This window comes from Trypanosoma cruzi, genomic scaffold (genome assembly GCF_000209065.1).
Source record: "Trypanosoma cruzi strain CL Brener 1047053517069 genomic scaffold, whole genome shotgun sequence".
Classification (NCBI taxonomy): Eukaryota; Euglenozoa; class Kinetoplastea; order Trypanosomatida; family Trypanosomatidae; genus Trypanosoma; species Trypanosoma cruzi.
Genome location: NW_001849534.1, coordinates 238871 through 259187, shown reverse-complemented (window position 1 = coordinate 259187; position 20317 = coordinate 238871). Strand labels below are relative to the sequence as shown.

General features: G+C 49.1%; 13 protein-coding genes across 13 annotated transcripts, besides 37 other annotated features; all 13 read right to left on the bottom strand.

Annotated features, from left to right (window-relative positions):
• Positions 1 to 560: a sequence feature (heterozygous, non-Esmeraldo-like haplotype).
• Tc00.1047053508823.152 (uncharacterized protein) lies at positions 1 to 1011 on the bottom strand (the record flags this gene model as incomplete). Its single annotated transcript, XM_804898.1, has 1 exon — positions 1 to 1011. A coding segment is annotated over one exon (1011 nt), but the record flags the coding sequence as incomplete, so codon positions are not given.
• Positions 561 to 886: a sequence feature (areas merged during assembly that could not be assigned to a particular haplotype. This can correspond to areas where the two haplotypes were merged or to regions with more than two copies in the genome that were merged during assembly.).
• Positions 887 to 1648: a sequence feature (heterozygous, Esmeraldo-like haplotype).
• Positions 1022 to 1059: a microsatellite.
• Tc00.1047053508823.140 (ribosomal protein S20, putative) lies at positions 1312 to 1665 on the bottom strand (the record flags this gene model as incomplete). Its single annotated transcript, XM_804897.1, has 1 exon — positions 1312 to 1665. The coding sequence occupies one exon, from the start codon at positions 1663 to 1665 to the stop codon at positions 1312 to 1314; it is 354 nt and encodes a 117-aa protein (XP_809990.1).
• Positions 1649 to 1729: a sequence feature (haploid, Esmeraldo-like haplotype).
• Positions 1730 to 2601: a sequence feature (areas merged during assembly that could not be assigned to a particular haplotype. This can correspond to areas where the two haplotypes were merged or to regions with more than two copies in the genome that were merged during assembly.).
• Tc00.1047053508823.130 (hypothetical protein, conserved) lies at positions 1857 to 3545 on the bottom strand (the record flags this gene model as incomplete). The annotated part of the gene is made up of 1 exon (XM_804896.1): positions 1857 to 3545. One exon carries the CDS (start codon positions 3543 to 3545, stop codon positions 1857 to 1859), a length of 1689 nt encoding a protein of 562 aa, XP_809989.1.
• Positions 2602 to 2857: a sequence feature (areas merged during assembly that could not be assigned to a particular haplotype. This can correspond to areas where the two haplotypes were merged or to regions with more than two copies in the genome that were merged during assembly.).
• Positions 2858 to 3698: a sequence feature (haploid, Esmeraldo-like haplotype).
• Positions 3638 to 3667: a microsatellite.
• Positions 3699 to 5435: a sequence feature (areas merged during assembly that could not be assigned to a particular haplotype. This can correspond to areas where the two haplotypes were merged or to regions with more than two copies in the genome that were merged during assembly.).
• Positions 3919 to 4272, bottom strand: Tc00.1047053508823.120 (ribosomal protein S20, putative; the record flags this gene model as incomplete). Its single annotated transcript, XM_804895.1, has 1 exon — positions 3919 to 4272. One exon carries the CDS (start codon positions 4270 to 4272, stop codon positions 3919 to 3921), a length of 354 nt encoding a protein of 117 aa, XP_809988.1.
• Tc00.1047053508823.110 (hypothetical protein, conserved) lies at positions 4497 to 7487 on the bottom strand (the record flags this gene model as incomplete). Its single annotated transcript, XM_804894.1, has 1 exon — positions 4497 to 7487. One exon carries the CDS (start codon positions 7485 to 7487, stop codon positions 4497 to 4499), a length of 2991 nt encoding a protein of 996 aa, XP_809987.1.
• Positions 5436 to 5456: a sequence feature (areas merged during assembly that could not be assigned to a particular haplotype. This can correspond to areas where the two haplotypes were merged or to regions with more than two copies in the genome that were merged during assembly.).
• Positions 5457 to 8634: a sequence feature (areas merged during assembly that could not be assigned to a particular haplotype. This can correspond to areas where the two haplotypes were merged or to regions with more than two copies in the genome that were merged during assembly.).
• Positions 7458 to 7478: a microsatellite.
• Positions 7854 to 7885: a microsatellite.
• Positions 8197 to 8220: a microsatellite.
• Positions 8512 to 9414, bottom strand: Tc00.1047053508823.100 (hypothetical protein, conserved; the record flags this gene model as incomplete). The annotated part of the gene is made up of 1 exon (XM_804893.1): positions 8512 to 9414. The coding sequence occupies one exon, from the start codon at positions 9412 to 9414 to the stop codon at positions 8512 to 8514; it is 903 nt and encodes a 300-aa protein (XP_809986.1).
• Positions 8635 to 8789: a sequence feature (areas merged during assembly that could not be assigned to a particular haplotype. This can correspond to areas where the two haplotypes were merged or to regions with more than two copies in the genome that were merged during assembly.).
• Positions 8790 to 13991: a sequence feature (areas merged during assembly that could not be assigned to a particular haplotype. This can correspond to areas where the two haplotypes were merged or to regions with more than two copies in the genome that were merged during assembly.).
• Positions 9490 to 9532: a microsatellite.
• Positions 9679 to 9717: a microsatellite.
• On the bottom strand, positions 9792 to 12701 carry Tc00.1047053508823.90 (uncharacterized protein; the record flags this gene model as incomplete). Its single annotated transcript, XM_804892.1, has 1 exon — positions 9792 to 12701. One exon carries the CDS (start codon positions 12699 to 12701, stop codon positions 9792 to 9794), a length of 2910 nt encoding a protein of 969 aa, XP_809985.1.
• Positions 12773 to 12794: a microsatellite.
• Positions 12839 to 12875: a sequence feature (T-rich).
• Positions 13059 to 13101: a microsatellite.
• Positions 13417 to 13477: a microsatellite.
• Tc00.1047053508823.70 (hypothetical protein, conserved) lies at positions 13501 to 14226 on the bottom strand (the record flags this gene model as incomplete). The annotated part of the gene is made up of 1 exon (XM_804891.1): positions 13501 to 14226. One exon carries the CDS (start codon positions 14224 to 14226, stop codon positions 13501 to 13503), a length of 726 nt encoding a protein of 241 aa, XP_809984.1.
• Positions 13992 to 14102: a sequence feature (areas merged during assembly that could not be assigned to a particular haplotype. This can correspond to areas where the two haplotypes were merged or to regions with more than two copies in the genome that were merged during assembly.).
• Positions 14103 to 15352: a sequence feature (areas merged during assembly that could not be assigned to a particular haplotype. This can correspond to areas where the two haplotypes were merged or to regions with more than two copies in the genome that were merged during assembly.).
• Positions 14297 to 14338: a sequence feature (T-rich).
• On the bottom strand, positions 14521 to 14865 carry Tc00.1047053508823.60 (hypothetical protein, conserved; the record flags this gene model as incomplete). The annotated part of the gene is made up of 1 exon (XM_804890.1): positions 14521 to 14865. One exon carries the CDS (start codon positions 14863 to 14865, stop codon positions 14521 to 14523), a length of 345 nt encoding a protein of 114 aa, XP_809983.1.
• Positions 15039 to 15085: a microsatellite.
• Positions 15150 to 15170: a microsatellite.
• On the bottom strand, positions 15297 to 15731 carry Tc00.1047053508823.50 (40S ribosomal protein S14, putative; the record flags this gene model as incomplete). Its single annotated transcript, XM_804889.1, has 1 exon — positions 15297 to 15731. One exon carries the CDS (start codon positions 15729 to 15731, stop codon positions 15297 to 15299), a length of 435 nt encoding a protein of 144 aa, XP_809982.1.
• Positions 15353 to 20317: a sequence feature (heterozygous, non-Esmeraldo-like haplotype).
• Positions 15760 to 15802: a microsatellite.
• Tc00.1047053508823.40 (hypothetical protein, conserved) lies at positions 16201 to 16578 on the bottom strand (the record flags this gene model as incomplete). The annotated part of the gene is made up of 1 exon (XM_804888.1): positions 16201 to 16578. The coding sequence occupies one exon, from the start codon at positions 16576 to 16578 to the stop codon at positions 16201 to 16203; it is 378 nt and encodes a 125-aa protein (XP_809981.1).
• Positions 16962 to 17288: a mobile genetic element.
• Positions 18342 to 18392: a sequence feature (AT_rich).
• Tc00.1047053508823.20 (hypothetical protein, conserved) lies at positions 18403 to 18792 on the bottom strand (the record flags this gene model as incomplete). The annotated part of the gene is made up of 1 exon (XM_804887.1): positions 18403 to 18792. One exon carries the CDS (start codon positions 18790 to 18792, stop codon positions 18403 to 18405), a length of 390 nt encoding a protein of 129 aa, XP_809980.1.
• Positions 18974 to 19060: a microsatellite.
• Positions 19239 to 19416: a mobile genetic element.
• Positions 19338 to 19358: a microsatellite.
• Positions 19416 to 19446: a microsatellite.
• On the bottom strand, positions 19667 to 20158 carry Tc00.1047053508823.10 (hypothetical protein, conserved; the record flags this gene model as incomplete). The annotated part of the gene is made up of 1 exon (XM_804886.1): positions 19667 to 20158. The coding sequence occupies one exon, from the start codon at positions 20156 to 20158 to the stop codon at positions 19667 to 19669; it is 492 nt and encodes a 163-aa protein (XP_809979.1).
• Positions 20192 to 20215: a microsatellite.

The window sequence follows — 20317 nt, the reverse complement described above, 5'->3', positions numbered from 1 at the left end:
TCCTGCTCTCGTAATGCTTGAGTTCTCTGCAGTTAATCGATTTAGCCGCTGGACTTCCTCCAATGCGGTGGATAACTTTGACTCCAGCTCCGCAGCCCTCTTCCGTTCTGTTTTTAGTTGCTTTTCAAGCTCCCCAATGCATGCAAGTTTCTCCTTCTGAGAAACCCGCAGCCGATCAGTTTGGACGCGGTAATATTCCTTTTCACTCCACAGATCCGCTCTGTGTTCTTCATCCCCTTCAACGGGTGGCTGTTCGGCAGAGAGTCGCAGTTTGTTCTCCAACTCTCGGCGCCTCTCCTGCTCGGTGTTGAGTGCATTCAGCACCTCTGAAAGACGTGTATGAGTTTCCTCCTCCTTGCCACTACTCTCGCGAAGCTCCAAGAGCAGTTGAGCATTTTCCGCCGCCATTTTTCTCTTCAGCTGCTCCTCGCACTGGAGTCGACCCTCGAGTGCCTCTTTGTCTAACTGAAGACGCTGAACGGTGAATTGAAGCGCTGCCATGTTCGCGTTGTGGAGTACCTCCCGCCGCCGCGTGTCCCTCTTATCCGCGTCAATCCAAAGCGAACGGGGGCTCACGTGGGCAGAGGTGGTGAAAAGAACACCATCCACCGCCGAGGAGCCCAATTGCCGCCCCTCCTCGGCAAAAGAGACATCGCCAACACATTCTTCGCCTTTGGAATGAGCGCCCAACTCCGACCCCTTCATCAGCATTCCCTTCAGGACAACTACCTCCATCTCAAGGCACGCAATTTGTTTCTTGAGGTTCCTTACAAGTGCGGACTCCAGCGCCGCGTGTCGTGGCGGGGGCTCGATAGCACTGACAGGGGCCGCAGATTCCTTAGCGGCGGCGGTCACTGGAGGCTGTTTCGCTGACTGCGTCCTCGCCCCTTCTCCTAGCCGAGATGATTGAGAGCGCTGCATAAGATTGAACGCTCGTTCCTTCTTCTCCCCCGCCTTTGCCTCTCCTACGTGCATGCGTAAAACAGCACCGTCATCGGCACACACACACATACAAAAGTGTAAAAAAAAAGAAAAAAAAAAAAAGAGACAAAAAAAAAAGATTTACAGCCCACACAAGACAAAATAACCGGCAATGAAGCCAGGACAACTTCGCAGACCATTTTTCCCCCTCTTCCGGTGCGGAAATGAAGGAGAGAGGGTCTGTAAGCTTAAATGGAAGCATTAAACAAAACAAAGGAACAAATGTATTGCAATTGGCGTGACGACGCTGGGGGGAAAATAAACTCTTCCCCCCAGATGGCATGAGACAGTTGCGGCGCGGCCTCCCACCTCTCCCACATGCGGGGCAGGCTACTGGTCGTGTGGGATTGTGATGGCGACGTCCACGCCAGCGTCAATAGGGAAGGATGTAATCTTCTTCACAAGCTCCGTCGGCGCGCGGAGCTCTACAAGACGCTTGTAGATCTTCAGCTCGTAAGTGTCCCACGTGTTGGTGCCGTTACCGCACGGCGTTTTGCGGGTGGTGACTTTCAGCGTGCGGGTCGGGAGGCGCACAGGGCCACGCAGCACCACCTTCTCGTTGCGAGCGTGCAGGAGCAGCTCCGTCATCACATTCTCCACCGCCTTTGCGTTGCGGCTCGTCATCTTCACAAGCACACGCTGCGTCTCCTGCGCGGGAGCCTGATCCTTCTTAACGTACGCCATTTGTTCGTGATCACACCTGATAGAAGCAGTACGGGAAAAGGGGGGAGAAAAAAGAAAAAGAAAAGCAGGATCTCAAGAGACAGACAGTCGCAGAAGGTGATGTGGAAGGGCAGAAGAACCAGCAGGAGCCACCACAAAGAAGCTATTTATGTAATTACGCGCAGGCAGAAAGACAGACGTCTGTTCCGTTTTTAAAAAAATTTCGGTGGAATCTTTTTCTCCCGCTCCTCCTGCGAAAACATCCAATCCTCCGACGGAACAGTCACAGCTTCATCAGACGAAAATGCAAGTTTCTCTGTGCCTTTAGCCTTCCGTTTAAGTGCCCCCCGGTAGGCCGTGTGGACTACAGGGTCCTTGTGATTCTTCATATGCTTGTATGATGCCAATACCATATCGAGAATGGCCTCTGGCATGTCAAAATCCTCAGGATAGGCTCGAACCACTTTGTCCTCTAGCACTCTTTTCTCTTCATATCTAGAGATACTTTCAAAGCGAGCAAAACGCATAAGGACGGAGTGCCATTGCTCACGTACGTACGCAGCCTCAATAAGTAGACGCATCTTGTCAAATGTCTCGGGGAACTCGCGGTCACGCATTTCTTTATTGACGCGATCAAAGTTTTTCCAATCCCGTTTCGTCATGCAGCAACGCAAAAGGGCCAGGTACACAATTATGCCACCATTCTGCATCACTGGCATCTGCGCAAATCGTTGAGCCTCTTCGAAAGAATTACATGACTCAATACGCGCTGCTAGCAGTAGTCGATACAACTGCGACGATATAGGTCGGTTGTCTTTCCTCATGACGTCGAGGATCCGCATGGCATCTTCCCACCGTCCGGCCATGGCACACGAGCGCAGCGGGGACTCATAATCCTGCTGATGCATGGTCACACCGTTGCTTCGCATCGCGTCAAAGAGAGAAACAGCAAGAACCCAGGAATCGGGCTGCTGCTTGAGGCCCGTTCTTTCCAGTGCAGTCCACTCCTCACAGGACAAGAGTGCCAGGCGAACGCTGCGCTCATCCGGTGGTGAGCGGGTGGCAATCATCTGCCGCATTTGCTCCACGACATGGGCGTACTTTCCGTGCCGATAACAAACACGGATGGCCGCGTCGTGCGCCTCCGGCGGGATGAGGACATTCTGCTGGCCAGAGAGACGGAGAAACCGTAGACAATTTTCCCACTTTCCACCAATCTCCCAGAGTCGCGCGAAATGCTCGACCATAATGGGTGTCAGCGCATTATGCCTCAAAAACCACGCATGGTCTTTTTGGAGTGATTGAATCTCCTTCAATGCCACCTCCCACGGCTGAGTGGCATTTTTTTTGTCCCCTTTTTTTTCCATCGCCACTTCTTCATCACTAAAAGGGTTAAATTGACATTCCCCACGACGGCGCTGAGATGCCACCACCGCCGCGCGAAGATACTCAGAAGTGAGGTCAGCCCCTACAACAGGCAAGTGTTTGTCATTATTTTTCAGAAGCGCCGCATCCCGCCTCCACAGCCGCAAAAACTGATCGTGGGCCTCTCCAAAATCTCCACATTCCGCACAGGCAGCCATAAAGGTCACATGTACTTGCAAGGTGCGAGGCTTGTTGATCTCCCGGTGGAAGTCGGTATAAAGGTGCCGCGCGACGTCCAGTTTCCCCTTAAGACCGCAACGCCGTATCGCGTCACACACCATCTCGCTGCTCGGAATAATGTTTTGACGCGCAGCATCTGTTAGAGCTCCGACGCAAGCAGACCACTGGGAAGCGTGCTGGTGTTGGCCAAGAAACGCCTTGAGCTTTGCAAGCCGTACCGCATCCCGACGCGCCAACAGTTTATCACTGCGCAATTTACTGTTTACAAGCTCAGCGTACCCAACTCTCTTGTGCATTCACAGTCAATAGCAGAGCCCACCGCCCATGAACACAGCTGCTGTCCACAAAACACGTCTCACCCTTCCACTAAAAAACGTCCAAAAGTGTCAAAAAAAAAAAAAAGAGACAAAAAAAAAAAGATTTACAGCCCACACAAGACAAAATAACCGGCAATGAAGCCAGGACAACTTCGCAGACCATTTTTCCCCCTCTTCCGGTGCGGAAATGAAGGAGAGAGGGTCTGTAAGCTTAAATGGAAACATTAAACAAAACAAAGGAACAAATGTATTGCAATTGGCGTGACGACGCTGGGGGAAATAAACTCTTCCCGCCAGGTGGCATGAGACAGTTGCGGCGCGGCCTCCCACCTCTCCCACATGCGGGGGCAGGCTACTGGTCGTGTGGAATTGTGATGGCGACGTCCACGCCAGCGTCAATAGGGAAGGATGTAATCTTCTTCACAAGCTCCGTCGGCGCGCGGAGCTCTACAAGACGCTTGTAGATCTTCAGCTCGTAAGTGTCCCACGTGTTGGTGCCGTTACCGCACGGCGTTTTGCGGGTGGTGACTTTCAGCGTGCGGGTCGGGAGGCGCACAGGGCCACGCAGCACCACCTTCTCGTTGCGAGCGTGCAGGAGCAGCTCCGTCATCACATTCTCCACCGCCTTTGCGTTGCGGCTCGTCATCTTCACAAGCACACGCTGCGTCTCCTGCGCGGGAGCCTGATCCTTCTTAACGTACGCCATTTGTTCGTGATCACACCTGATAGAAGCAGTACGGGAAAAGGGGGGAGAAAAAAGAAAAAGAAAAGCAGGATCTCAAGAGACAGACAGTCGCAGAAGGTGATGTGGAAGGGCAGAAGAACCAGCAGGAGCCACCACAAAGAAGAAGAAATGCACTGGGCTACGCAGCAACCTTGAAGCCAATTTTTTACGTAGATGTCGTAAAATGTCCTTAACATATATTTTTTTTAAACAAAAGTTTTTTTTGCCAACTCGTGCGTCATTACTGGATTGGGGGAAAGAATCCGTTTCAGATCGGCGCTTGTGGGAATGCACACTTCTGCATCCGGCACAAAAGAGGGCCCGTGCGTTGCCGTATCACCTTCATCGCCTGAGGACGTCAAGAATTGACGGACAACAAACGCCCACCATACTCTCTCCCGTTCAATGTTTTTCTTCTGGGAATGACAAAGAAAACTTTGCAGGGCGCCATCCGAGTACATGTCCCACGGGGCGAGACGCAGAGAATAAAGAATGCGGAAGACGTGAATTAAAAAAGCCTTCTCGGCCCCTTTACGAAAGACGCAGCGTCCCAAGGCAATGCGGCGGCCGTACAGTTTCTCATCTAGTGGAAGTTCCATCCAGTAATTGTTGCATGGGACACGCAGACGACCGTTCCAGTGTTGTGAGCCCTGGTAGTGTTTGATGTACGACCACTGCTCCCCCGCCGTCCACCCCACCGTTTGCAGGTATGTCTGGAACAGCTCACGGAGCATTGAGCCTGTCTCGGGTAAACCCAACTTGTAGCACTTTTCAGGCTCAACGTCCTTCACCACATCAAAATCGGATGCGTCCGCCATAATGAGATTCCACACATCCTGATGCGGCGGAATTCTCGTGGTGGCGCCACCCGGAACCTCACGATACCCGGGAGGGGATCGAATATTGAAAGAGATGCTGTCACGGGCACAGTTATCATTAGCATCCCTCGGTAGGATGAGACCAAACTGTCTCCGTATATCTAACAGATGCTCCATTTTCTCCTTATTTTTTGTGATGGGTACGTTGAGAGCACAAAGCGTGTCTATTGCATGTAATGCAGAGAGCTTACGTGCACTCTCGGGAGTTGCGCCAATGGCATTACCGCCACGAACACCATACGCCTCTGGAAGAGGCAAATAAATGCTGCACCGATACTGGCCATTCTCGGCGTAGACAAAGTTGACATAGGCTGACTCGTAGGGATGTCGCTGCTCCACCATAAACTGCCGCAGGGCAGACACAGATGACTCCAATAATTGGTGGTACAACGGCTGACCGCATATATCAACCTCCATAAGATGTTGACGGAGATCCGCAACGACGCGGCGATTCAACGCGACCAATTTCTCCGACACACTCATTGGGGCTCCTCGCTTTCGTGACTTTTTGATGCGATGCCATTGCTTCAGTGGTTTTGGTAATAATGCCTGCACCTCACTGTCCAACTCTCGTGGTAATGGTGACACCAAACGACCATGTCGCAGGCACGCATCGTAATGTTTCGTCTGCTCCATGACATCAGAGAACAATGGGATACCAAGAAACCCCAACACCAATTCCGCATGCATTGCGCATAATGAAACGGCATGATCCACAGTCAACGCCTTGCCAACGGCGCGCAAAGAGGGATAGTGCGGAACAGGAGCCGTTGCCGTGTACCACTTCACATGTTTTCTGCAGTTTGGACCAAATCCTATTTCTACCTGTGTCAACTCCTCATCCACCCGTGTCTCGACACATGCGTCAAACGGTACCTTAAGCTGCGATTTGTACAAACCATCAATCCGTTTCCTTGCAAAGGGATCAAAAAGGCTTACGAGTCCAGGCAATTCTTCATGAATCCACCAGGTTCCCTTTTCGCCCTCCACTAAATCAAAGACGCCGCCCTCACTTTCGTCAATAAATCCTGCGATGCGGTGCTCGTTTAACGGGCGGGAGTTAATCACCGCCAGACGCATGGCCGGGCAGTGGAAAAAGGGTGCCGTGTCAGATCGAATGACGGGATCCGGTGAGACGTGACTCGGCTGCAGAACCTCCACCTCTGCAGGATCAATTGTGATGGACGTGCCCTCGTCGTCCCCATCATCCATTCCTGACAGCTGCGTGTTATGTCGAAAGATGCGAGCTTGAAGGTATGCGAGTTCACCGGCCATGCCACGTAAAAAGGGATCGCTACCACAACGTCTTGAGAAATCATTATATCGTCTTTTCGTGGTGTGATAGTCGGGTTGGTAGCTGCGCAGTGTCGGGTAGTATGATCCTGATTTTCGCTGCGCTGATGCACACTTCGCATCCTCACCTGTCTCTTCGTCACCACCGGCCTCTGCCTTAAACCATACAGGGAACGGAAGTTCAGAGAGATGCACCTCCCGCAGTGGGTCCCCAGGCATTGGGGCATAGCGACCATCGCGTTTTGCCTCTTCAACGCGCTTGCGCTGCAGCCGGTCCGATGTGAATAAAGGGATCCCTAACGCATCCAGGCATCGTTCAGCATGCACGCAGGCAGCAATGATGGCCTCCTTTTCCCTTTGGGCATAACCGACTGCCCGAAGTTCGGTGCGCTGCATGGCGCCGGAGATCAACGCCTCCACGGGCAGCAGCATCTCCGCCTGATAAAGTGCATTGTCCGATGTTTTTGTGATTAAAAAGGGAGACGCTCGCCTTGTGATTTCATCCCCGGCCGGCAGGTGACGGCTCAGGTAGTTTAATATGCGGGACTTGGCAAATACGTCCAATTTCTTCAGCACGCAAACCTCTTGGGCGGGGTTTTGGTCCTCCGTGTCCTCGCCCTTCATGGAGTCCGCCTCCGCTGGAGTTGCAGTGGGAATCCCCGTTTGGTTTGCGCGACGGCAACACATCAGTGCGTGAGACACGGCCCGTGTCGCCATCACCACACATAAATCTTGCAGTATTCCCTTTCGCCGCACCCGTATTGCCTCGTAGCCAACCCACTTCTGGACAGGGAAACTTCGGATACAACAAAGACAGGGCCCCTTTGCAGCATCACCAAACAATTTCTTATGCATGTCAATGGCATCACCACGCCTCTCGCCGTTTCTCTTTACTTCCTTTGGTTTATTTGGGTGCTTATTTAACGCTAGGGTCCCTTGAATTACAGCCAAAATAATAAAAAAAAGGAATACATATATACATGTGCATATATATGTAGAGAGAGAGAGAGAGAGAGAAACCGCCATGTCATTTGAAGGGTGGAAGCCAACAGTCTACAACCTGCAGGCGCCGTTACGGAGCATACCAGCCCCCAGCCCTCCTCACACAATAAAATCATCATCATTACTGAAAAGCAGCAGAAGTAGAGGCAGCGACATCGCTCAAAATTTTTTATTTACTGCGCACACAAAGAACAAAAATAATAATAATGATAATAATTAAGCATCGACCAACAAAGGACTGCGAAAGATTCAGTTTTACAACAATAAACGTGATGGGGCCACTCGGCGTGAACTGGTATCAATCGTGCCAAAGAGTCTCTCAGTTTTACTCTCACACAAGTAAAGACGCTCTGCACGAATGCGCCATTCACGCAACATCCACACATCACCAAAAAAAAAAAATAAAAAATAAAAAATAAAAAGGGCAGACAACATGCACACACACACACACACCCCTTTGGCAGAGGCCCTGTCCCCTCCGCCTCGCACAGAGAGAAAGAAGGAGGCACCACACAAGACAAAAGAAGGCCACGCTTAAAGCCCACAATTACCCAATATTCCCCCCCCGCCCAAAGAATTACCTCCACACACTCATCTACCCCCCAAACACACACAAACCAGTAAGCCGATTAGTCCATAATCCAATCTACGACCACCGGGCTCGTTTTAAACTCACGTGATGGCAGTCGTTAAAGTCCCACAACCACCGGATCCCTGTGGGAATTTGCGGGGCAAAAAAAAAAGAAAAAAAAAAAAACAGCTGCACCCGCCACCACACAACGCGGGAATAAGAGAAGCGGAAGAAAAAGAACAAAAAAACGCTCCTCCCAAAAGTTTTCAGACACTTCTGCCATCATCATCATCAAGAAAAAACAAAACAACAGAACCACATAAAACAATAAAAATAAATAAAAAAAGGAGACGCTCTTTACAAAAAGAGCATTTCTTCACACGTGATGGTTCTCTTCATTCACCACTTCTTTTTTTTTTTTTTTTTTACGTTCCCGCTGTGGTGTTCGTCTGCACACCGGGCCGGCGGGCGTCATGATCATAGGACGGGGAGTCGCATTCCGAGGCGACGTATGACGTTCTCTATTCCCTTTCGTGTTACTCGGAGTTCATCCCATATGAGTTCGCATACACAGCGTTCGGCGCAAAGAAGTGCTTTAAATTCACACCCTGCCATCGTACCAAACTGAAGAGTTAGCATCTCACCATCCACTTCCGCAAATGCATCCTCATTAACCTTTATGCTGAGTAGCAGCGAGGCAGCAATAAAGAGCTGCACGTTCCACGGCTGTAGACTGAACACACGACTTCCAGTGCACACGGTACAGAGAGAGTCGTCATCCCCAACATCCGACATGGGCCCCACTGAGCGCATTTCAGATGAAACGGAAGAGACGAGAGGGGCAGCGCTGCGGATTTCCTCAGCATTTATGCCGTCATGGACAGTTGCCCCGGTTTCAGTCAAAATGAGGCCCGATGTATCCTTGCCTGCCCACATGTCATTATCTACGTCACTAAACCTGCAATAAGAACCATTTCGCAAGGCAATAATACCCTTTTGCTGGGCCAGTATGTTTCTCGTCTGGATGCGCTCCAGAATCCAAAGGGAATGCAAGAGAGTTTCCAGGCTGCAGCCAAACTGATGCTGAGCTGAGGTGAAAAGCTTCGCGACGTACTCCTTCACCGTAAAACCAAGTTGAGTAACGGAGCTGCATAATTGACGTCCTATCAACCCCAGTGGGAAAACTTCGGCCGCAATCGCCGCCTCAAGTCTCGCAGCAGTTGGTGGCAAAACAGGAACACCACCGTTAAATTTAAGCGGCAAGCTAAACGCGGAGGGATTAAACGCATTGAGGCATCCCTCGTTACTACACACACCAACAGCAGAAATGTTCTCCACAAACGCTGCTGCTGCTGCAAGAAGCTTCCCACTTGATTCCATCCGAAACCCAACTTTTTTTTTTTTCCTTTCTTTTTATTAATAGTAGTATGTAAACAACAACACGACAAAAACCAGAACAGTAATAATAACAATGTTAATAATAATAGTAGTAGTAATAGTCGTAAACAATGGAAAGAGAGAAGACACTGCACACATGTGTGAGAAATCATTAAGAAAACAAAAATAACACCCTTTCTTTTTTTTCCAAACAAACACACATACAACTGTCAACATGACGTTGGGAAAAAAATAAATAAACAAATAAATAATAAATAATAATAATAATAATAATAATAATAATAAAGCAGCGCCACTTGCATAACGATATCGATATATTGAAACTCGTTGAACCAAGTCACGTTCGGTGGGAACGGCAATCACAGGTCTGGCCGAAATGGCACCCCACGCTCCGGATCCAGTTCTTGAGCATGAAAACAACGGAAGTGTGTCGCCTTCAAATTCGGAAAGACCGCTATCACTCCCACCCCAAGCGCCTTGCCGCAAACGGCACACGGTCGCTTCTCGTCCACATACACACATCTCTGTCTAAGCAAGGCATTGTGCCGTTCTGCATCAGCAACCATAGAAGCCACCGAATTGGCATTGATCTCCGCCATCTGAACCTGGTTGCATAGCGTCTGGAACGCACGTACAAGATATGACGATATCTCCGCCACACACACCTCACTCGGTAGGGTTGTCATAACCGATAGCGGATTGATACATGGGGAATGCTCATTGAGAACCCAAAGAGCCTCCGAGAGAAGTCTCTTCTTACCTGCCGGTGGAACAAGTAACACATGAAGAAGGATGTTGAAGTATTCATTGAATGCACGGCTTCCCTGAACCATGTAGCGATTCCCTGCAAGCCACACGGAGTCGTCTCTATCCGCAAATGTTTCGTGTAAAGGCTCATCACATGCTGGCAAAGCCGCGGACTCATTAAATTCTTTGGTCTCGAGGGACCATTTAAAGACGTTACCACGCCGACTTTGAAGCTCGCGTGCATGCTGCTCTTCGCAATACCGCACCGCGGCGGCGACATCGTTCAACTCGTACACAAGTTTTGTCAGGGCGCCAATGTGGTCACCGGCCTGTTTCATCGCCAAGACCTCTTCCTCGACCAGACCTGCGCCCTGAAGCCAAGAAAGTACCACATCCGCCTCGTAATGAGAGCTAAGTTGAAGGAACACCAACAACGCCCGACGTGCCGCTCCACGAATTCCAGATTCCTCGCCCGCACGCACTTTAACAGAAGTTGCCTTGAGACCCTCCACACCAAACGATTGCAGGCTACAAACAATATCAATAAGATTTGTGGCGTATAGCGTGTGCAGCTCCCTTTGCGTGTTCCCTTCCATAAAGATTAGGAAGTGCAAATAGTCGTGTAGCGGGTAACCACCGTATCCAAGAAGCATCGGGAGGATCATTGAAACCGATGGTGCTCGCAACTGCGGCCGAACGACTGCCAGCAATGCAGCATTAATATCGACACTCAGCATCCAAGGAAAGTACTGCATGTACAGCTGCTCCTCGCCACTCATTTGTAACACAACAGCAGCCTCATGTACGAGACGTTGAGCTTGGCAGCACTCCAACGCCTCTGAAAACCTCCCGTCACACGCGAGTACTAAAGGCACAATCATCGGTTTAGGTCGTATGCCGTCTTCAGAGACGTAACGTAAACATTCTTCAGGCACAAGAGTCGAAGATAAGAGAAACATATCCGCCAACTCATCGTCCGTATACGGCACACACTCCAGCACGTAAAGAAGAAAAATAGCAAATTCAATCGCACTTTGTTCCTCTGTATTACTGCCCAGCCCAAGTGAGCGCCGGCGTAGAAGCAGCTCATACAAATCTTGATAGGCTTCACCACTACTCAAGGTGGGAGTTACTTTAACTTTCCACGCATCGGTGTCTTTCGGTGAGCGTCTCAGCTCTGGCACAAGTTCCAATAGCTCTTGTGTGGGTGTTGATGCCAGTTCAAAATAATGAAAGGCCTCTGTGTACTTTTTCTCCATCAGTGCATGACGTGCACAGACATTATAGACACGCCGTAGATGCACATCTTTTTCTGCAGTGTGTGTGTGATCGACGTAGCGCAGAGCACGTTCATACAGACCTGCATCAATGTAGAGCGCGACTATAGTCTTCCTCGGCATCAGTAACAGGAACTGGACGCTGCGACCACAGAGACCATAAATGCCGAGAGGCGTGGAGTGCACCTGCTGCGGTGCCCCGTCAAAACCGGAGGTCGAATAGGCAGAAGAGGCATTAATGTGGGGAAACTCATCCTCACCGTCTAACCACGACCGCATCAACACGCCACCATCCGCTTTGATGCCAATAAAAAATGGTGGTGCCCACGCAACATCGACGACGGATTCTGAAAATTGAACAGGTGACACCGTTTCAAGGTCTGTTTCTGTTGTGGCATCAAATAAAGCAAGCTGGTCGTCACTTATTCGAATCAATATATATGAGCTTTCTCCAAACCCCTCCACATAACGGCAAAGTAGACCTTGGGTCAATGTATCCACCACCCCCATTCGTTCTCGCAAATGATGGGTGTTCACATCAAACACACAGTACTCCTTTAGGCTGCCCGTCACAATAAAGTCTCGTTGCCATGCCATGGTTTGTGTATCTTCCGGTGCCAAGATGTACAGAGATTCGGCAGCAGCAGGTTCTTGAGTCTCCGTGCCGCTTTGAAGAATCCGAGAATCTCGTTCTGTGTACTCAACGAGAACAATCCATCTTTTGATAAGCACGGCAAGACGCTGGGCATGATGCAACACGTAATCCTGGCCCCGCGCCACGCAGCATACACTCGCGGCCCCAGAAGGGAGAGGAAGGTGTTGAAAAATACCTGAGCTTTCCAAGCCTTCACAATGCAGTGCGTCAAGAGATCCATCCACAATAACCAGAAGCTGTGGATTCGACAGCCTGTTATCGACATGAAGAAATACGATACCGTCTTGGACAAAATCCGTGCCCTTTTCATCCACTTTTTTCTCGCCGTAAGTTGAAAGAGACTTTTTATGTAAACAAGTTGTCCTCACGTCATATCGCACCTCCTCTTGGTTAAGACAGGTGAGACATTGGCATACGTGCAGTGTGCCGTCGGAACAGCCGACATAAAGAAGACTCCGCAGCGTCTCATTAGGGAATAGATGCATATCACGCACCAGAAGTTCTTTGCTGCTTCGCTCCACAGAAACCACCACCGCGGCTGTCACACGAATCTTTTCGTGTGACGTCACAAACAGTGTCTGTCGCTCCATCCCCCATCAGCCCAAACCTCAATCTTCCTTCTTCGTTTGGTGGGTAAGCCGTCACGATAATCCCCTCCCCTACACACACACACACACACACACCTGATGACCAAAGTTGTAAGCAATACATTTTCGTCACAAGAGTGAAAGAAAAAATAAAATAAAATAAAAAAGTAAAAAAAAGCATCCAACAACATTGCCTAAATGTATATAAACACATACATACAGGTAAGCATGCATGTGTGTGTTCCATAGGAATAAACAGGTGAATATGTCCGGTGTGCCAGGAAGAGAAAAAGAGCGCCCACACACCCCTCCCCTGCAGACAATGAAAAATACCAAACAGCCAAACAAACATTTCACTACTAATAACAACAACCGTAAAAATAATAATAATAATAATAATAATTCATTTTTCCCCAGTTTTCATGCCAAATCCTACACCCTCTCCTTTCTTCTTATCGCTCCACATCTTTTCCAGCCTGACATGCAACACGATGCTCCGAATTACTACACATTCCCCACGGCAAAGGAGCAAATAAGACAAAAACATCAGCATGCACGGACACAATAAGAAAAAAAGAAAAAGAAAAATAAGAAACCAGACCACACACACACACGCAAAAAAAAGAAAAAATCTCCTCCTACCCCCAAATGTCATTGCAGATGATACTCCTACAAGTACTATGATAACTCTATTTCTTTCCCCCCTCTCCCTTCTTACTTTTCTTTTTTTTTTTCTTTTTGGCTTTTTTTTCTTTTTTCTTTCTTTTTTTTTTTTTTTTACACGCGCGGGCTTCATTCAGGGTTAACGGAGAGTAGGGAACGGGCCAGGGCTGTGACCGCTCTTGTCCTCATGTGGAATCTCCATCGGTAGCAGCATGCCCTTACCGTCCACACCGTATCCCTTGTCATGCGGCCCAATCAGAAGTTCGTCTTCGCGTCCGATGGACTTGACATACTCTCGCCACGTGTCGTTGGCCGCCACCTCAAGCTTGTTGAGCTCACGATACGGGTCCGTGATGAAGTACTCTGGCGCACGATGGATCCAGCGGAAGATGGGCTGGTCAAGCTCATGTTTCTTATTGAATCGCTGCGCTGAAATCCACGGCTTCGTTGTCCAGAGGCCCAAGTTGTAGAGCGTGAGGTCTGGGTGGTAAAAACACAGGCGGTAAATGTACCAGAGAGAATAAAGAGTCACCAACACCGAAACGACGTTGCAGGGTAGACCTTCCACAGAGATGGCCTGCAGACGCATCTTCTCAATTGTGCTCACTTCCAGCCAGTGAACATAACGTCCATATGGATTGCGGGAAAAAAATCCCGTTGCAAAACCCTGTGGAAGAGTGTTGTAGCGGAAGCGGTAAAGCCAATGCATGGGCTTGGCCGAAAATCCCGCAAGGTAGCCAGTGCTAACGCCGTCGTGAACCGTGGAAAGGTATGGGTTATGAGAGATCGGCTTCATATAGACGCCATGGTCCACGACATTCGCCCTGGCCATGCCGCCGCAAATTTTGTTAGTAATGCGAGACATCGCTGCGATGAATACTTTCTTTTGGAAACATGCACCAAAAACATACAAGTTGTGTACAGAATGGTTTACGAACAAAAAAAAATAAAAAATAAAAATAAATAAAATAAAATAAGGGAGATGAAAAAAAGTATTAAACACAAACACTCACACATAAATATAGACATACAAAAGCATATACAAAACAGATGTCTCAAATATCAATTTCATTATTCCCACCCCACTTCACCTCAGCACTTTTTGCACGTCCAAAGCGGCAGACAAGATTATATTATCTGTACGTTGTGGCCAGCAACTTCAAGCGGGGGTGATTATTTCAATATACCGGCTATTCACCATGGCACTGCTGCAGCGTCGCAACTCCGTACGCCTGCCTTCTTTCACGTTTCCAACGGCCACACCGTGACTCCACACAAAGTGCACAACATTCTCCAGAAAGACGTCACCCTTGTCAGCATCTACCGCCATCAGAGTTCCCTCCAGCTCGTGGTTCTGGTACGACAAAAAGACCGTCACACGTCGGCCGTGTAAGCTAAGGAGAAACTCATGTGGAAGGATTGCCCGCGGCTTTTCATCCGCCTTCTTCTTCGCCGCGGAAGTTGCAGCGGAAGCGATAGCGTTCAGCTTCACGTTTCCGCTCATCCCTCTCTCTCTCGTAAGAATTACTCGAACGCAATGGGACCGAGCCCAAACACTCCCCCGGCTCAGACGACACGTTTCACCTCCCGCGCCGTCGCACCCCCTCCCCCCACTCACCCCCCTTCCTTCCTTCGGTAATCTAATTGTAGCGACGGGAAAAAGGACCCAGCACCGGCAAAAACAGAAAAACAAAAAAAAAAACAAGAAAAAAGGCCCAAATAAACATCACACGCTCCGCGTCTATCCGTCACCGCTCGTGCCGACCACTACAGAGTGAAAGAAGGTTGCAACAACAACAACAACAACAAGAGGGGAAGGGAGGCATGTTTACATGCTTATGCATTATTTATTTTTAGTAGTCAGAAAGAAACAAAAGTCGAAACCATAAAAGAAAATGTGACTCAAAACACTCCATTGCGTGGCGCACACAGTCCCTACAGACGACGACCACGGCGAGAACCCTTTCGACGGGTAGAGTCGGTCGGAATAGGGGTCACGTCCTCGATGCGGCCAATCTTCATGCCGGCACGCGCCAAAGCACGAAGGGCAGCCTGAGCGCCGGGGCCGGGGCTCCTCGTGCCCACACCGCCAGTAGCACGCATCTTGACGTGCAGCGCGTTGATGCCACACTCCTTGCAGCGCGCCACAACGTCCTGTGCAGCCATCATGGCAGCGTAGGGCGAGCTTTCATCACGATCCGCCTTCACCTTCATGCCACCAGTAATCTTGCAGAAGGTTTCACGACCAGACATATCCGTCACATGAACAAATGTGTCATTGAAGGACGCATAAATGTGCACAACGCCGTAAACCAGCTCGTCCTTCGCGGCGCTGGAACCGTAAAACTTTACTTCCTGCTTCTTCGACATGGTGGGGGTGCTTGTGTCACCTTTTTCTTGTTTGTTTGTTTGTGTGTGCGTTTGTGTGTGTGTGTGTGTGTTCGGGTTCACGTTAAAAGCGTGTGTTTAAAACAACAACAAAAAAAAAAAAATGAAGAGTACGGAAAGAAAATAAGACGGTAATTCCAGGCGCCGCACTTCTATAAAACGTCACCCATCAGAGCTCATCAGCTGCCCTCTCTTCTGCTGCCACAACATTTATTTTTTTTTTTACATCAATAAGTCCCGTCACATCCAAAGAATAGGAACATCACGTTCCCCTGCGTCGCCCGCCCTCCATTGTCATTTTGAATAACCTCTTCCACCATCTAATGCAGAAAGCAACACACAGACTCAAATCCACCTTCTCGTGCACAGAGAAAGAGGCATGAAAAAAAGAGAAAAGGGAAAAAAGTCCAACGCGGCAGAGTCGGTCCCTCAGAGACAGTGGCATCACATCTCATTCCCAATAAAGCGCGTAGAGAACAACGTTGACATGCATGGATTCCGTTGAATGCGTGTACGCCGCATAACCGTCCGTCACAGGATCCCACAGCCCTCGAGAAGCAATCCGCATTCCCTGATGTGCGGCCTCGGTGATGGTGACATGCGTCACAAATTTGTACCGCTCGTACCCGAGACGCACGACACGTTGCTGTATCTCGCTGCAGATTTCTTTGATTAGTACCTGAATCTCATCGTACACATACGGTCGGTCCCCCACAAGGGAGCGACACACCTCCTCAATTACACCCACCACCACACTTGGGCGAAACTTCGTCCCGGGAAGTGGAAGTGTGATGGAACTCCGCCGTGCCTCGCAATACTCGTTTGTCATTCCCGCAGTTTCAATGCAGACACACGCACCCACAGAAAGAGGGAAAGAAAAGTGAAGGCCAAACCGTGTAAATCTTACTGAAGCTCATGTCAAAACGCCAGCATTTCAATATTTGAAGAGGCAAGTGGGCAAAAAAAGAACAAAAAGAACAAAAAGAAATGACGGCAGATACATCATCCAAAATCAACAAGAACAAAAAAAAAAAAGCTTTCTATCCCCAATTACAGACTGGCAACATGAGAAATACAGGTCGAGCGTATGAGAAACATGGATAAGCTTCCCAAAAGCCGCAATTTTTTACTTTTAATAACAACAATAGCAGGTACAGAAAGTACGGCGTTCAACTATATAAATACGTATATGGCTCTGTGCAAAAACAAATAATACATATACATTCTGTTGACCGCTCACGTGGCCTTTGCACTCAGTGAGTGTAGGAAATATTATTTCTTACGACGTGGCAGACTTTGGGGTCCTCCAACCACAAGACACCGCCGCGAGGTGGGAATCAAGGGGGTTAGGGTGGGATGGCAAAATAAAATTAAAAATTATCCGGCCTCTATCGGCTCCCTGCCCCTACAAAGTGGTATTCTTCCCAAAAGATCCATACGGTAGAGAGTATCATAAAGAATGCATTCATTTATCAGGATGTACACATACATTAATTAAGTTAGCCAGCCCTCCCGCTATCATTCTCTTCACAAGCTCCTAAAAAAATGCAAGCTCCTCTTATATCGCACACGTTGAGCTCGGAGCTTCAATGAGACGAGCTGTGTCCTCTTGTTATTGCCCTGTCAAAAGTCTTTTTACGCCAATCCACTGCCAGAGCTTTTGTTCAAAAAGGCACCATCGCCACAGAAAAAAAGTGCAAGATGAGAAGGCCCATCACCAGCCACAATGCCATCGCCACCTCCACGCTGGTATAGTCAAAAAGACTCCTGGTCCAGGTGGAGTGCGCTGCCGCTGTGGAGGTCTGAGAGCACACGGAGGTGACGCCGTCCGCGGCGAAGTCATGCGCCTAAGTGTGCTTGGGGCACCGAATCTTGCGCCACCCTCTAGGCACAAGTTCGCGAGTCCTGCTGTCGGGAAATTCAACTTCGCCATGCCATCCTCGTACAACACCCGTGCGCACGCACCCTTTGATACCTTTATGGTCAGTGGTCTTCCTCCCCCTCGCCTGCATGGATTCCGCGTTCAGGCACCACGATCCGCCGGGCTTCAGCAACCCTGGGTAAAACACCACACGCTCATCCCGACACCCGCTAAAAAACAAATCCTCACCCTTCAATTTGAAGGTCACCGGAAAAATATCACGATGAGTGGTCTTCTGGACCGTTTCACCATCGATAATGTCGCTCCTACGCTTTTCATTCCTTGCTGATATCGTTGGCGACATTCACAATAGCCCTCCAGCGCAGGTGATAGGTTTGCTCGATCGTTTGGAGCCTGTTCAAAAACCCACAAGACAACATCTCATCGCGTCTTTCTACACGTTCGGCACATAGGCATCTCTCACTCAGAAAAAAAGAAAAAGAAGAAAAAAATAATGTACATGGCAAACGTGTCATTCAAGAATACCCAAGCACTGTTGTATTTCTCTCACAACTGTAAGAAAATTCGGTGTGCCCTGTGCATATCCCTACGTTGGAAACCCCCCGCCCCCGCCCCTATGTTGCACCCTTATTATTTCCCCCTCCCCCCAGACCACCCTTTTGAAAGGCCCAGTTATCCCATGCCATTTCTCATTTAAAATCAGTAGGGAGTAAAAAATAAAATAAAATATATATTAAAAAAATAAAATCATAAATTTTATACTAAATGTCTTCAGAAGCCTGCGAGGGCAACGGTGAGCCATCCGAGCATCAGCGTCACACCACCAACGGGCGTCAGCCGCCCTATCACCTTGCCCGGCACACCAAAACCCATCGCGTAAATGGAGCCAGCGAAGAGAATTGTGCCCAAAAGCAGAAGATGAAACGCACGGTTGAGACGCCTGGCGGCAGAGCCATTGGGATCAACACCCTTCAAGGCGGTAAAGACGGCCAACAACGCGGTGGCATGCAGGAGGTTGAACTGCACCGCAAGACCCCATGCTTTCTGCAACTCGGGCGTCATTTTCGGGCCCAGCACGTGCTCGCCAATGCCACCGGCCGCAACGGCGATAAAGCCCACAACACCAACAACAATCATAGCTGTATCCTTTACCTTCGCCATGGTGTGCTTTGTATTCTGGATGTCTTTATTATATTACTGTTGTTATTGGCTGGTTCCTTATGTCTTTCTGATTGCTAATTTATGAGCTGACGTATTCGTTCTTCGCAGAGCACGTGAGTGTCAACCAAAAGAAAATACGATAAAACAAGTTTACACTCGGCGGTGCAATCAAATGCTCTTGACACGCACACAAATTTACATACACACACACACACACACACACACACACACACACACACACACACACACACACACACACACACACGCAAATACTCTCCGCCAAATATTCGCCTGGGCTGCGGACCGGACCCTGAAGCTTTATACATAAAGAAAACAGGACGGGAAGAAGAGGGCCATGGAGAGGCAGCGGCCTCGCCACATCCTCAATGTTAGTCCCAACTACATCTATATATTCGGACAGGCACTCTCGTGCCACGGTGCGGTGTGTTCGGATTGGAAACATTTATTACTTACGAGTTGGAACACTTTGGGCCCTCCAGCCACAAGACTCCGCCGCAAGGTCGGAATCAAAGAGGGTGGATGGAAAAAATAAAAATAAAAATAAATAAAATTCGTCTTGCCGTTATCGGATTCCCTCATTCCTTCAAATGCGTTCTCCCAAAAATAATAATAATAATTAATAATTAATAATAAAATGGGAGAGAATCGCATAGAAATATGTATTCATCTTATCACAATATATTCATTGGGGTAGCCAGCCTTCTCGCGAAGATTCTTTTCACTAGCTCCCATATCATCGGGAAAGGGACCAGGGAAAATGTTATACAAAAAAAAATATTTGGAGATATGTGCGTATATTTTCACTGCCGTACTGCGCCCGCCTCACACATGGAACCAAGATTGAAAAATGTTTTTATAAGCCGGCGAGGGCAACGGTGAGCCATCCGAGCATCAGCGTCACACCACCAACGGGCGTCAGCCGCCCTATCACCTTGCCCGGTACACCCAGAGAAGTGGCGTAGATGGTGCCAGCGAAAAGAGTGGTGCCCAAAAGCAGAAGATGAAACGCACGGTTAAGGTGTTTGGCGGCAGGGCCATTGGGGTCAACGCACTTCCGCAGAGCCAGCACGGATAAACAGCCCGCGGTGTGGATAAGGTTTATATTAACGGCTGTGGTCCAGGCTGACTGTTGCTTGGGCGTCAATCGCCCATGGAGTGCATGGGCCCCATAGGCACCGGCGACAACACCAACAAAGCCGGAGACACCGACTGCAACAATACATGGGTCGTAAAATTTCGCCATACCGTTCCTTATTCCTTCGCTTGCGTTGAGTGTATGAATCGCACTAAACCAATAGCAGAGTGGAGGTCTGGCAAAGAAAAAAAAAAAAGAAAGGAACCACATGCCAAAGGGTGCCAGTAAATTCCAAATGCAGGGAGAAAAGAAAAGAAAAAAAAAGAAGCATAGAACGCAGATCACATGAGAAAATTAAGCAATACGCAGTGCAGTCCTTCCCCAGAATGGAAGTGCTTGGCACCCTCCAACGGCGGTCCATCCTTTTTT